This window comes from Marmota flaviventris, chromosome 2 (assembly GCF_047511675.1).
Source record: "Marmota flaviventris isolate mMarFla1 chromosome 2, mMarFla1.hap1, whole genome shotgun sequence".
NCBI lineage: Eukaryota > Metazoa > Chordata > Mammalia > Rodentia > Sciuridae > Marmota > Marmota flaviventris.
This window is the reverse complement of record NC_092499.1, coordinates 62,740,413-62,754,940: the sequence shown is the minus strand read 5'-3', so window position 1 is coordinate 62,754,940 and position 14,528 is coordinate 62,740,413. Positions and strand designations below refer to the sequence as shown.

At 44.4% G+C, this 14,528-nt stretch overlaps 1 protein-coding gene across 3 annotated transcripts in view; it reads left to right on the top strand.

Moving 5' to 3' along the window:
• Nid2 (nidogen 2) overlaps nt 1-14,528 on the top strand; it is a 63,862-nt gene that overhangs the window by 39,009 nt on the left and 10,325 nt on the right. For all 3 annotated transcript variants that reach the window (XM_071607911.1, XM_071607910.1, XM_071607912.1), the window contains exons 11-16: nt 203-346; nt 6,072-6,191; nt 6,967-7,200; nt 10,800-11,021; nt 11,585-11,754; nt 14,371-14,500. In XM_071607911.1, coding sequence (XP_071464012.1) covers nt 203-346; nt 6,072-6,191; nt 6,967-7,200; nt 10,800-11,021; nt 11,585-11,754; nt 14,371-14,500 — 1,020 coding nt within the window. The remainder of the gene's footprint in view (nt 1-202; nt 347-6,071; nt 6,192-6,966; nt 7,201-10,799; nt 11,022-11,584; nt 11,755-14,370; nt 14,501-14,528) is intronic.

Below are 14,528 nucleotides of genomic sequence, written 5' to 3'. Positions count from 1 at the left end.
CACTTCTCAAACCTTAACGTGTATATGACCCTTCTAGGAAAGTTTCTAATATTGAGATTGACTCTCCAGCTCTGGGATGGGGCCTGAGAACCTGCATGTCTTGCAAGTTCTGGGTGTGCTGATGCTATTGGTCTGTGGATGATGCTGTGGGGAGTAAGGGTCACCATTCAAGTTCGTGGACACCTTTGCCTTCTCTTTTTAGTGATTGCTCCTCCTCCCAACCCTTGCGAGGATGGTAGTCACACCTGTGCTCCTGCTGGGCAGGCACGATGCATTCACCATGGAGGCCGCACATTCAGCTGCACCTGTCTACCAGGTTATGCTGGCAATGGGCATCAGTGTTCCGGTGAGTACCAGCGGGGAAGCCTCAGAGACTCTGGACGGTCACCTTGGATGCACATCCCTGCAAAGACAGGTCCTCCCTAAGAAGGACATTTTTCCTCTTTGACTCAAATGGCCTTGGAATTGCCAAAAGAGAAGAGACACCCTTAGAGTAAAAAAGGGAGGGCACAGGGGTTTCCATGGGACTAGATTGCTGAGCAGTGTGGTTGTCCTTGGAGGCATGTCCTTGGAGTATGATGAGCCACTGTCAGCTTGTTACCTTCTGTTCCTGGGAGCTAGTATAGGCTGGAGAAACTTACACAGACAATTCTCTCTCTGATTTTTTTTTTCTCCTTTTCTTGTCCCTGCCTCACCAAACATCTGGGGAGGAGGAAGGAGGCCTCTGCTGTTTAGATCTACTAGGAAGTTCCCAAGAGGTGCAAGGCTGTTCAGTGGGTCCAGGTGCTTGTGGCTGAGGCAAACAGCAATTCAAAGAAAGGAGGGGAAAGCTTGCCTTTTGCATTTCCATTCCCAAAACAGGTCCTTTCCAATTCCAAATAACTATATGTTATTGACATGAAACTACCTTCAATTTGATCATATATCTTGGGGTCCATTTGGAAAACCTGTAGTAGTTTAAGTAGCTTTGCTGAATAACCTCTACACTAAAATATTACTAATTTCATGAATATTATACTGAGAGTATGTCTAGTCTTTAACAACCTCATATTATGTCTGACAAATTTAAATTTGATTATCCCTGTATTCCAGTTTAATGGTTTTATTAAATATTGTATGGTTTCCTCAAGATAAATTTTAAGAGAAAAGTGTTAATAAATAAGGTATGTATTAATGTCTTTTTATACCTGTAGAGCTCCTTCTTCTCTCCCTGCCTCTACTGTCATGTGTATACTCTTCACAGATGGAAGATACCTTCAAATCATGAGGATCAGGGGGGGTATATAAACCTGACAGTGGGATAACGTTTTTTTCCATCCCTATGGAACTTATTCATTTCTGTTTAACCCACTGTTGGCTTAAAAAACAATAATGTGCATTCCTGCCTGTAGAATTTCATATTTAAACATCTGACTGCTCAGATTGGCAGATGTCACTCTTTAGTCTAAAGCAAAATAGCTGAAATTAATTTCAGCCTAGGTGTGATGGTATTAATAATCAAAATATTAGGTTAGGTGCTTCTTGCTTTAATCCCTTCTGCAATCATTTTCTCTCCTTCCTGTTCATGTCTACTTCTCCTGTGAGAGTTTGGTTACCTTCTGGGATCATATTAGGACCCATATTAGTAAAGTTGGCTACTTGTCTGTATTTGGAGTTTCCGAGTATGGCCTCCTGGGCTATTATTGCCCTCTTTCTTATTTTCATCATTTGCGATCGTCCCTATTTTATCTCGGGTCCTTTACTTTTGGGATTCTCTCCGGAGCACACAAACTTGAAAATGTGCCAAACCTATCACTTACTTCCCCAATGTATTAATTTCAATTGCTTCACAACAAATGACCCCCAAATGTAGCAGCTTAAAACAAGATGCCTTTGTCACCTGTGGCTTGGGGACCTGGGCATGGCTTAGCAGTACGCTACTTTAGGATCTCTGGAAGAAACAGTTAAGGGGCAAGAATGGTGGGATCACCGCAGGCTTTTCTGGGGAAGACCGCAAGACTGCTGTGCCGAGGGCCTCAGTTCCTTGCTGACTATGGCTGGTCTTCAGTTTCTTGCCAGGTGGCCTCTCCATTATGACAGCTTACTTTATAAAAGCTAGTGAGAGGACAAAGCCATGGAAGTCATCATCTCAAAGAAGCCATCCCCTCAATGGTGCTTTACTGTGCTGGCTACAAGCATGTTACTCAAGGAGAGGGGATTATAGGAGAACCATGCATACCACATGGTAGGGATCATTGGGGACCATTTTAAAGGCTCCCTACCACAGCCAGAACTGTACGGTAGCCTTCCAAACTTTTGGATTGTGGGGTAGTAGAGAATGAATAGTCATTTTCCTAAAGATCTTGCATAAATTAGGCTGCACTAATCATGAAAGTAACTTTTCTACTTGCAGGATAGACCTATGAGCATGTTAGTGTATAGTGTATGTGTGTTTGTGTTTAAAGGCATTCCATAGTGTGCACATGTCTGAGTGACCAAAGGATCTTTTAATCAATTATTTATTTAATTAATCATTAATTTATTTTATGTGTGTGCTGGGGATGTAATTCAGATCCTTGTGCATGCTATGCAAGTGCTCTACCACTGAGCCACATCTCCAGTCCTCCTTCTATAGATCTTTGATGGAGGCTGTCTTGTGGGAGGCATGCATTCTTGAGGCACACATATTTTTACTCCATCAAACTAACCATAAGAGGGTGAGTGGGTTTTTCTCTAGCCACAGTTTGTTAAAAACCAGGCTCTCTGGAGAAGCTGCATTTGAATTTGGGTTACCAATCTGGTCTAAGTCACTAGCAGGAGGTTTTTATCCAGAATTAAGTCTGTTCCAGGCTTCTCTCTATCTGGTGTGATTTCAACCCTGCCTTAGTGTGAGCTGGATATTTCTCAGGCACCTTTGCCCTTGTGGATTTTAGTGCCTTTGCCAGTGCAAGAGCAGATTGTCAGGAGTTAGAACTTTCCCAGGGAGAAGCAAGGCAGCTGGGTTACACATGGCCTGTTCCATAGCATGACCCTCGCTCAGGGAGGGAGGTGGGGGCTTGGTACTGCTATTACTTCAGATTTTCTGTGCTCCAATTATAGATATTGGATAAAGCATGGTAAAGTCAATGCAGCCACAGGAGGTAAGGACGAGGCTTGAAAGGGTGATGATTAACTCACAGATCTTAAAAAGGGGTCACCATGTGCCACATGGGTGCAACCCACTGGGCACTCAACAAGTGAGGAGCAGAGAGAAGGCAACTGAGGTGCTGGGAGGGATCAAGGTTAATTGACATCAGGGGATTACATTGAGCTGGAAAATGAATGGGTGGTGAGGAACTGGGACTCAGTACATGGATTGTTATCCAGGGGTTCCAGCTGAATTTGCTCTGAATTGGGGCCAAGAAGGATGTCAAGGCACCAAAATGAGTCCAAAATAGAGTGTTTTTAAAACATTTTCCAAATAGGTTCCCTAGGAGCTTAATAGATCACAGAGTAGCAAATTGTGCTAGAAATGGGCTGCCTTTCATTACCTTCGTGGTAAAGGGGTTTTGCTGTATAAGAACACTATTGAATTGACTAGTCTGTTTCTATCAGTCCCTGCAGATCCCTGCCACTGATGAGGTATAATTGGTGTCTCCCTGTTCCCCTGGTGGTACAGTGAAGAAAGCTCCTACTTTGCCAAGAGGCTGAAAGTCCTTCCTCATTTTCTGTCTTGACACATGACATCCTATGAAATGGGGAAGAGTTCTCCTCCTCTGTACATTGGTTCAGGCTCCCCACAAACCTCTCCGTGTTTGAGCTCCTGAGGAGAGGCTGCAGCCAGCTCTGAGTTCAGGCCCCGGACTAACTGATTTGGATCTAGTTTCACATCATGACATGAGGCCCTCTAAGAAGGGTCAGGGACTGTGATTCAGGGGACCTTAACCTCCTCCAGCTTTGTGGGCTCAGGGGTTGCTCATGTGGGATGCCTTCTGTCTCTTCGGGGACTTTCTCCTTCTCACTGGTCATTTGCAGCAGTTACTATCTATCTGTAACGATGGTATCCATGATAATGGCAAGGGACCTGTAGAGAGTAAAATTGATCTTTCAGATTAGGTCAGAATTCCTAGGCCATGGATGCTAATCTTGTTGGTGGTTTGAGAGCTTTGGGGAATCCCCTTAGTTCAAAAATAATAATTAAAAAAAAAACCTCACCTCGGGCTTCAGAAATAGGTCATGTGTCTCAGGAATTCCTGCTTCCTGCCATTGCTTGTGGTTCCTGTTACCATTAGAGGTACTTTTAGCATATGTGCTGCCAGGAGCTTCAGTTTCCTGCATTTGCCTGAATGCTGATTTTTACAGCTTTGGTTTTACAGCCTCTTACAAACCCAAAGAGCTGGATGGTCACCAGCTTCACTCAACTGAGCATTTGAGCTGTCCTTTTAAGGAGACAGCCAACCACAAGGATAATTAAATATGACAGTTTGGGAGCTAACCAGAACACCTTGTCATTTCTAACTTTAGACATGAATTTAGAATCACTTTACTGTTGTAGGTGGAGAAAAGGTAACCAGTGCAGCCAGCTGCTCCCCATGGAGAGCCTTTGTGGCTGTATTAGAGTGGATGGTGTTGAGAATTTGGTTTGTTTGTTTACTCAAAGGAACTAATATATGTTGATTAAACTTCCCAGAGGCAGAGGATGAGCAGATGCTAATTTTCTAATTATAATATGAGAGATCCCTCTCCAGTAATCTGAGTGCCTATGGTGAACGTCCAGTGTGTCCACATAGTGTTGCCTGAGAAAGCACTTAGTTATGGGAAGGCGACTCGGTGACAGTGTGGTCAAGCAAGGTGGTGGAGATAACTCTAGAAGACATCTCATTTGGATCGTGGGAGGCTGAGTGAGGAACTGTTCTGTTCCCAGCCTGTTCACATCAAGTTCCAGGTTGTAAATCTCCAGCTTCCCAGGCGGGTGTGGCTCTGTCATGGGCTGTATCAAGAGGATGCACTTCACTCTTGTCTAGTTTTCATGCTGAGCATCCCATTATACTTTTTTTATGTTCACACATTAAAAAAAAAATTCTGGTCATTATTGTGGATGTGACTAATGCTTTGTTTCAGTCGAGCCAAATTGAGTCTGAACCTTTTGTTTAGGCTCCTTTTATTCTGGAAGACTTCCATCCTCTTGAGGGAGGTTACCTCATCCACAAAGCCTTAGTTTTAATAGTTCCCCCCTCAGCCTGTGTGTGGGTGGGGCCAGGGTAAGATGAATGACTTGCGGTTGTCAGCATGTGCCCATTTCAATAAATGAATTAATAATGGATATGAATTGGCTTTTGTTTGAAGTGTCAAGATTTTGCAGTTCTGCAATATATGAAAATCCTTAGGGTACCAGGTGGGAGTGTAGATTACTGAATTATCTATACCCATATGTCCAACAAGTTTAGGTTTTCATTCATATATATAATATATATTATATATATTATATATGTATATGATACATATCATTTTAAAACTGCTGATGATATTTGCTTATATTTTTCTTTCTTATTTTTTCATTTTCTATAAGAGGAAAATAAAGGAAATTTCTGGTTAATTGGCGGTTCTTATCTAGCAGGACTTTGTGCTTCTAACATAGAAGTATTTGGAGCTCATCTGGCTCTTCTGCATCTCTCTGAATATTCTAGGGAGATGGTGCCAACAATGAAAGAAAAAAAATACCATTGTTCCTATATTTATCTTCCTTGTAGTGTTACTAAAAGGAAATTGATGATTTATAGTCTAAAGGTTAGTTCAAAGGTAATAACTTCCTAGAATTCACTGTAGATGAAAGATGCTCTAGAAATATACTGCAGAATATTTTTATCTGAGCAACCACATGTTTGATTCATATACTGAATGTTCTTATCTCATATGTTAACTTACACATTTCTAGATGTTTTTTCATTAAATTGACCTTTAGGCATTAACATTTTTCTGGTCATGTCCAGAGGTCTTCTTAAGTTGGAATTTGTTGTTCCACGTGTCCTGAGCCCATGTAGATGCACAGGTTGTGTGCCATGAAGTCATGCTCTTCCTTCCTTCTCTCTCTGCCTGGTTCCTGACCTCTGCAGATGTTGATGAATGTACAGAGAACAGATGTCACCCTGCAGCTACTTGCTACAATACCCCTGGCTCCTTCTCCTGCCGTTGCCAACCTGGATATCAGGGGGATGGATTTCAGTGCACACCTGGTAAGGTTTGGAGGCACATAAATCTCACTGCTTCTTCAATGATGTCTTTCTCTGAATCTTGGTCCACTCTTTATTTAGCCTAGTCTTGGTCCACTCTTTATTTAGCCTGGTCTGGGATATTAGGGGGTGGATTATTTCTTCAGTTATCTCCTGCTGACTGCTTTCCTGATGGCTCACTGGCTATTACATTCATGGAGACCTAGAGTTTGTCCCATCCCTCATCCTGCCTAGTAGCTGCTCTGATTAACTGCCCTAGTGAGCCATTTGCTTTGATGAATGTGATTTAGATGAGATGTTGAAAAGTTTATTAAATAGGACTCATGAGCCAGGAGTGAACACCCAAGGGTGTGACTGTCACTGACCTGGGGCTTCTCAGATTTAAACTCTGGGGCTCAAGGGATAAATGGAATTTGACTTGTTCTCTCCAAAGTCTTCTGGGATATTTGGGTGGATGCCATGAATGGCTCTTCATTTTATCCAGACAGCAGTAGGCCCTTGAAGGCTGAGGAAAGGGCTTCTGTCCACTTAACAGTCATCTAGGAACTTAGAGAGTAAATTGAGAGATAAGGTAACAAACTAGCTAAATAGTGGCAGAACATAAATGAGAATTCAGGACTCTAAGATGCCAGTGCCTTTTTCTTCTTTTCACATGATATATTGTCTTCCAATTGTAGAAAAAATAGCACAGGAGGCTTTGATCTTAGCTGGTTAAAGTCGATGGGTTGCTCTACTTGTTATTTCTCCTTTGTGTCTCTCTTTGCCCTGGTTCCGGAAGACTCCACCTCTGGACTGAAGCCCTGCGAACACCAGCAGCGCTATGCCCAGGCACAGCATGCCTACCCTGGGTCCCGGCTCCACATCCCCCAGTGTGACGAGCAGGGCAACTTCCTGCCCCTGCAGTGTCATGGCAGCACTGGCTTCTGCTGGTGTGTGGATCCTAATGGCCGCGAAGTCCCTGGCACCCAGACTCCGCCTGGCTCCACCCCACCTCATTGTGGGCCACCACCAGGTGAGCCCACTAGGAAAGAAAGCTGGAACAGCTTGGTCTGAGGCTCAAGAAGCAGAAGGAGGCTGTGGACTGTAAGCCCTGCCCAGGTCATGGAAACATGGGGATGTCTGGCCACCGTCCTTTGATAGCCTCTTCCCTCTGTGGAACACTTAGATAATATGTGTACTCATATGTGCATGTTTATTATAGGGACATATATACATGTGACATGTGACATATGGGATCTGTTACACACTGAGCTCCAGCCCCTTAGATCCTTTTTGAGTGCCAGGCTGGAAGTTCAGATTATCTAGGTCAGGCTGAGGTCACACTAAGATCTTATAGAGCTAGAGGACCTTGACAGTCTAGAGTTTGTCCAGAAGGAAAACTCCCTTCCTATGTAACTCTTACTTAACTCTGCCTTCTGAATTGCAGGATGCAGCCTTGAAGCCCTGTTTATGTGGTTAGGAAATATAAGTAGGAAACTTATGGGTAGATCAGTTAGTTTTCTCTAACTGAGTGACCCCAGCCCTCTCCAGTCTATCCAGCATGTTGACAGGGAATCCCTCTTGCCTAGGCCACCTTTGTAAGAGGCACAGGAATCTGTTTTTGTTCAGAAGATGAGGGACACTGATGGCGAACATGCCTGTTGTTCTGGCCGTCAGGTTAGGGCATAGTTAGCGAGTGTCCACAGTTGATGGCAATAGCAGGCAGCTAAGGCATCTTGCTGTTACTAGCTGAGTTGTGTGAAGCTTTTTTTTTTTTTTTTTCCTCTCTTTATTTTGGAAGAACTGATATAAAGATCACAGGATGTGTTTGCCTTGATGAATTATGGCCAAAATGATTCCTATAGCCACAAGCTTGCTAGTCAAGATCGATTTTTATTATTGAGAAAGGTTCCAAAAGTATTCATCTTGGATTTTAATGAGTAAATAGAGAATCTTAATTGTTATGGCCAGGACTTCAGTGCTTCTGAGAATCATGTGGGTGAAAATTGGTAGTGGTTTGATACATAGCAAAATTCCCAATTTATCTCTGTCCCTATTTTTAGGAAAAAATTCTGCATATTCAAAAGAGTGCAGAGCCGGGTACGGTGGCACATGCCTATAATCTCAGCAGCTTGGGAGGCTGAGGTAGGAGGATCACAAGTTCAAAGCCAACCTCAGCAAAAGCAAGACATAAGAAATTCAGTGAGACCCTGTCTCTAAATAAAACACAAAATATGGCTAGGGATGTGGCTAAGTGGTTGAGTGCCCCTGAGTTTAATCCCTGGTACTGCCTTCCTTCCCGCATCCCCCCCGCCCCGCACCCCAAAAAAAGAATGCCAAGAAATCCTGTTTCACTTATGGCTTCTCTTTAGAAAATCTAGGTTCCACTCCAGCTGGGAGGTGCCTTAGGGGACTGGTTCAGAGTTCTATTAAGTTTATTAAGACAAGCATGTGTTAAGGACAATGATTCAGACTGAGAAGTTAATGACTAAAATAGGGACACATTCCTTTGTGCAGACTTTCTCATGGTCCAGACTTCTCTCTTGGCACTGGTTTGGCCTTGGCTGCCATTTCTAACTAATCTCATCTGCATAATGGGGTCAGCTGTAGGGGAATGAGGATGTTCTGTGCCCAAGATTTTAGGATATTTAAGCCCCTGCCAAGCAGAAGAGGAAAAAAGAAATCTATGATTGGATTGAGAAGTAGCTTCAAAGAGTAAGGAATGAGGGATGCCCACATTATGAGTGGTTTGAGATCCACTCCCCAGAAACTGACTCTGCCCTGTGTCTGCATTTCCAAACCAAGAGATGTGCCTTGGGTGGTCTCTTGAACAAAGAATGCATCCTCCAATTCAGAATATGGAGCAGGGTGGTGTTGGGAGCTTCCTCACGGTGTCCCACCCTGAAGTGGATGACAGGTATGTAGCCTTCTGTTTCCTGGTTCCTGGAGCTGTACTGGAGTGGGAAAGTCAAGTCCTGCTTCTCCATGAGGTCTCAAAGCTTTGCTTCCTGTGGGTCAGGAGTTGTAGTTGAAACCGAAGGGTCTCCTCTTCCCCTAAACCGGGTGAGCCTTGCAGTGGACCTAGTTGAGTTTGAACACGGAAGATTTGATTCACCATCTTCCTGCTTCCCAGAGAAATTGTCCCTGCTGCAGCTGTATTTCATGTTTCCAATTTTGTTCTTCGAAGTCATTAGAGGGTTTTGAGCAAAGGAGTTGCAGGAAATGCCTTGTTTTAAATGAACCATTTTGTCTGATGGTTGAGTTTACTCTGGTTTAGAGGGAGGGAAGGCCCAGGAGTTTGGAAGCAGGAAAACCAGTGCAGATGTACAAGTAATCCCAGTGGGAGACGATGGTGCCTTGAGCACAGCGATGGGGTGGAAGTGGTGAGAAGTGAGATGTTCAGAATGTCTTTGAACTTGTATTTGACATATCAGATATGAAAAGCAGAAGAAAGGAGTCAAGAATGAATTTGCCTGAGAAATGGGGAAAGTAGAGGGCTATTTACTGATATTGAAGAGACTAGAGAAGAGCAAGCTTAATGGGGAAAGCTGAGGACCAGGTTCTGTTAGTTTCTGAGATTTCTATTATGCATCCAAATGGTGGCAGCAAGTAGATACTTGGTTGTGTGATTCTGCAGACTGCAAGCTTTGAGTTACAGGAATTAAAAAGGAAGGAGAAGCATCTCCTCTTATTTAAGTCTTCTAGGTAAATTTTATCATAAATGAACATGTTAATTCAACGACCCATAGCAGTCTTTTCAGACAGAAGCACCCATGTTTGGGAAGTTGTCCATAGCCCTGTGACAGCAATCCAGGAGGGGACAGCTTTGTAGATGAAGTCAGTAAGGCTTCAGTCACTGTGTGGGCTGGGAAGGAAGGGATAGGAGGGGAGAATGCTGAAGAAAAGAGTAGCAATGTGGCAGAAAGTTAGAACCTGCAGAAAAAAGTTCAGCTTTGACAGTCCCAGGAGTAGAGTGGCTGAAGTACTTCTAGAAACCAGCTAAGAGTTTTAAGTTCCTTTCTACCACCTCTACCATGCTGTGCACACTAATTACAGTAAGTCTTACTTTTCCTCAGTGTAGTTTTACATTTTAAGGCCATGTAGCAGAGCCAGGCTTTTAGCAATGACTCTGAGACACAGGCCAGGTTCAGGATGGCCTTCTCAGCAACAGGTCCTGGAGCTTGAAGCAAGGGGGAAACAATTGGTTTTTAAGCATCATATAGGCCACTGAGTCCCCAAAGTCTGCACAAGTGCTCTGTCAACACAGGTCTCCTTTGGTGCAAGCAGTTGTTCACATGGCTTCTGCTGGCCTGAGCAAGATCATCCTCCTCCCAAGGCAAAGCAAACTCTGCCCTGTGGATCTTACCTCCTCTCATTCTTTCCTCATGTGGCGGGGGTTGGATGGCAGATTCTCCTGGCCTGGAGAGACAGGAGCATCAAAAGGATCTCTTGTGATTCCCATAGAGAACTTCTTATAACACATTTGCTTCCCTGGCTCAATATCTAGGGGTTTGTGACCTCATTACTGGACAGTAGGAGGAAGGCCAAGAGGTCATGTGGGGGGACCTTGTGCTACATGCCACACTGTTTTGGGATGGCAATCAAAGACTCTTTGTTTCCTCATCTGCTCAGAGCCCACCCAGAGGCCTCGCACCATCTGTGAGCGCTGGAGGGAAAACCTTCTGGAGCATTATGGCGGCACGCCCAGAGATGACCAGTATGTGCCCCAGTGCGATGACCTAGGCCACTTCACCGCCCTGCAGTGCCACGGGAAGAGCGACTTCTGCTGGTGTGTGGACAAAGATGGCAGAGAGGTGCAGGGGACTCGCTCACAACCAGGCATCATCCCTGCATGTAAGCACTGAGGACAGTCCAAACTCCCCTCAGCAGCACTGAGGTCCTTCTGCAGGGCTGCTGTCCGCTGTGGGTGATGGGGTCTGGCCAAAGAAGTCACTTCATCAATATACTGTGTTGATTTATAAACTGGTCCCCCTAATAGCTCAATTTGGATTTAATGTTGGTCTTGTCACTAGTGGTTAGGACAGTATTTGGAACAGCTGGAACTCCATTCAACATGTTATTTCTCCTGCTCCCCAGTCCAGGGTGAAAGGGCAACATCCCCTGGGGACCCAAAGAGGTTTCTTCCTTTCAAAAACAAAAACCCCTCTGCTTTGTTCTGAGGGAAGCATTTTGGTGCCTCCTTTCTTAGTAATTGGCATGATTTACATAATTGATCCTTGAAAAAACCCTAGAAATTAGAATTTCTTTTGAAGAACATCTGGAGCACATCTGTCTAGGGTGAAGAAATTTTGATATTTTTGGATGTTCTGGGATGTGAGAAAGTAACTTTTCTTCCTCCCCACCCACCTGTTTCCTCTCTTCCCCCTCCCCACCCTCCCACTCTTTCCCATGGCCAGGTATACCCACGGTCGCTCCACCCACCGTCCGGCCCACGCCACGGCCTGATGTGATCCCGCCATCAGTGGGCACTTTCCTGCTCTATGCCCAGGGCCAGCAGATCGGCCACTTGCCCCTCAATGGCACCAGGCTTCAAAAGGACACCGCAAAGACCCTACTGTCACTGCATGTAAAGTGGAGTTCTCAGGCAGGGTGGGGCTGCAGGGCTTTCTGGAGGCCCTCTGTGGATTAAGCCAAGGACATCGGGTCAGGAAATCCCTGAGGGCTTTTGCAATTTTCATGGGTCCAGTGCCACCACCACAGAAGTGGGGCTCTGTTGCTGGGAGTCACATCTGACTGACCACAGCTACGCTCTCCTGTGGGCTCACGGGGTTTCAGATATATGGAAAGGGAGTTTCAGACCTGTCAGGATGTGGAGGCTGTGTGGTGATCCTAGGGAAAAGTGACAGAATCTCAACTGCAGTCTCCAGGTCACAGACATTTCCACACAGGTCCTGGAAGCCAAAGGACAGGAGGTGGTAGCTCAAGGGTGGCTTCTGTGGTCAGTTAAGAAAAACAAGTAGAAATGAGCTAAGCACTGCATCACTGTCACGGCCCTCCCTGCCCATTTTGGTTGTCCCTTGACTCACCTCTTTCCTAACTGTCTCAGACTCCATCTTAATGAAGATCTGGGGAGTGTGCACTGCCAGCAAAGGAGTGTGTGGAGCTTTCCCTCTTGGGGGCTTGCCTCTTCCTGAACCAACAGCTTCCCTATTACCAAGACAGCCCGATTTGGAAGGAGGGATTTTTTTTTTTTTAATCTAAAATGGGGAATAAAAAAGGAGGCTCTGCAAAAAAGGCATTGACATGTACAATGGAAATATTCTATTTCTAAACTGCCCACCATGAGAAAGAATAGTTTAGGGTTCATGTTTATATTTACTTCTATTAGTGAACTACTAATTGGTGGCAAAGAAGCTTCAAAGCAGTCAGTTATCAGAAAAAGATGTTTTCTCTACCTTTTTAAGGTTTGAGAATGTTTTCCCCATGAACTCTAGCATACTGTTTTGTAAGCTTCTTCAGAAGAGGCAGAAGCTAAGAACTTGCCATTGTGTCAAGCTAACATCATTTATTCTAATCACTGTCAGATGCTTGTGTATTTCTGAACATGCCCCTGGCAGGACAGGATGGTGATGGAACAGGAAAAGATGGACATGTGTCGCAAGCACACCTTAGGGAAATTTGCTTCAACTGGGACATTTTCCCCAAGAAACTTATTTTATGAATTCCATGATTCCCTGGGCTAATGAAGTCCGTATGAATGTGCATATTGCCTGGGACAGATGGCTTTTTAATTTTAATTTTCCAGTGAAAGTAACATTCTTAGACTCCCCCTATATAAACTGCCCACTTTTTTTTTGTTGTTGTTGTTGTTGTTGTTTTTGTTTTTTGGTTTTTTTTTTTTGGTACTGGGGATTGGACTCAGGGGCACTCAAGCACTGAGCCACATCCCCAGCCCTATTTTGTATTTTTTAAAAGACAGGGTCTCACTGAGTTGCTTTGCACCTCAGGCTGGCTTTGAACTTGTGATCCTCCTGTCCCAGCCTCCTGAGCCACTGGGATTACAAGCGTGCACCACCACGCCCGGCAAGCTGCCAACTTTTTCGAGCCAAATCCTGCATTGTACAGTCTCTGGCAGTGGCTGCTGTCTTAGAGGCATAAGTCAAGCCAACCCCCAGGAGGCTTTCTTGGGCAAGAAAGGACCTGGTGTGATCTCCGGGATAGTTAGATGGCCTCTGATGTTACTTTGTACTTCTGCTGGGGTTCTTAGCAGGAGGTGGAGTTGGAAACTGAAGCAAGTCCTACGTGTAGTTGAGGAAAGGAATATCACAACCCTGACATTTTAAAATAAAAGATGTTGTTGTTATTTAGTAGAAAGGAATGAGGGGAGGCCTCACTAGCCAAAGATTGGAAGATCGAAATTCCCCAATTCCTAAACCCATTAAGTTAGACTTTTTATATAGTACAACTGAAGACTTGCTTTGTATTAAAGATTAGGAGCAGAGTACAGCTGATTGCATCTCAAGTAGGGGAAAGACCTCACTCAGCCTATGTACAGGGGTGGGGACGATAGATTTTGTTGGCATATATTGGCAAATTTTAGAAAGGCTCTTTCAAAAGTGGTAACATCTAAAGGGATTATTTTGCTCCAGTAAGTGTTAAGGCCTTTGCTTAGACTGTCTTCTACTTACTGACAGGGCTGGGTTTCCCAAGCAAATTATTTTATTTTTACCAGCAGTGGTAACACCATTTCTTGAGGGGCTTATTGTATACCAGTTTCTGATTAGGATACTTTATAAGAATTTATGGTATTTAAAATTTTTTTTTTAGTTGTAAATGGACACAATACCTTTTATTTGATTTATTTTTATGCAGTGCTGAGGATCAAATCCAGTGTCTCACACATGATAGGCAATTGCTCTACCACTGAGCCACAACCCCAACCCAAGCATTTATGATATTTTTATAGCAGTCATTTGAAGTAGGTATTGCTACTAGCCCTGTCTTATGAATGAATAAATGAAGGCATAGAGACTTAAGTACCAGAGTCTCACAGTTATTAAGGGGCTGAGCCTGGCTGTGTGACCCCAGGGAGATCTCCACTGCCTACATGAAAAACCACTCTGCTCTACTGTCTGAAAGACCACAATCCAGAGCAGCTTGTCGCCAACGTGAACATGAACTTAGTGGGGATGGGGGTATCCAAAGATCCTAATGCTTCTAACTTTATGATTGGTTCACGAAGGGCTCCATAGTTGTGGGAATTGACTACGACTGCCGGGAAAGGATGGTGTACTGGACAGATGTTGCTGGACGGACAATCAGCCGGGCCAGCCTGGAACCAGGAGCAGAGCCCGAGACTATCATTAATTCAGGTCAGCAGCTTCACTCTGCAGACACTTT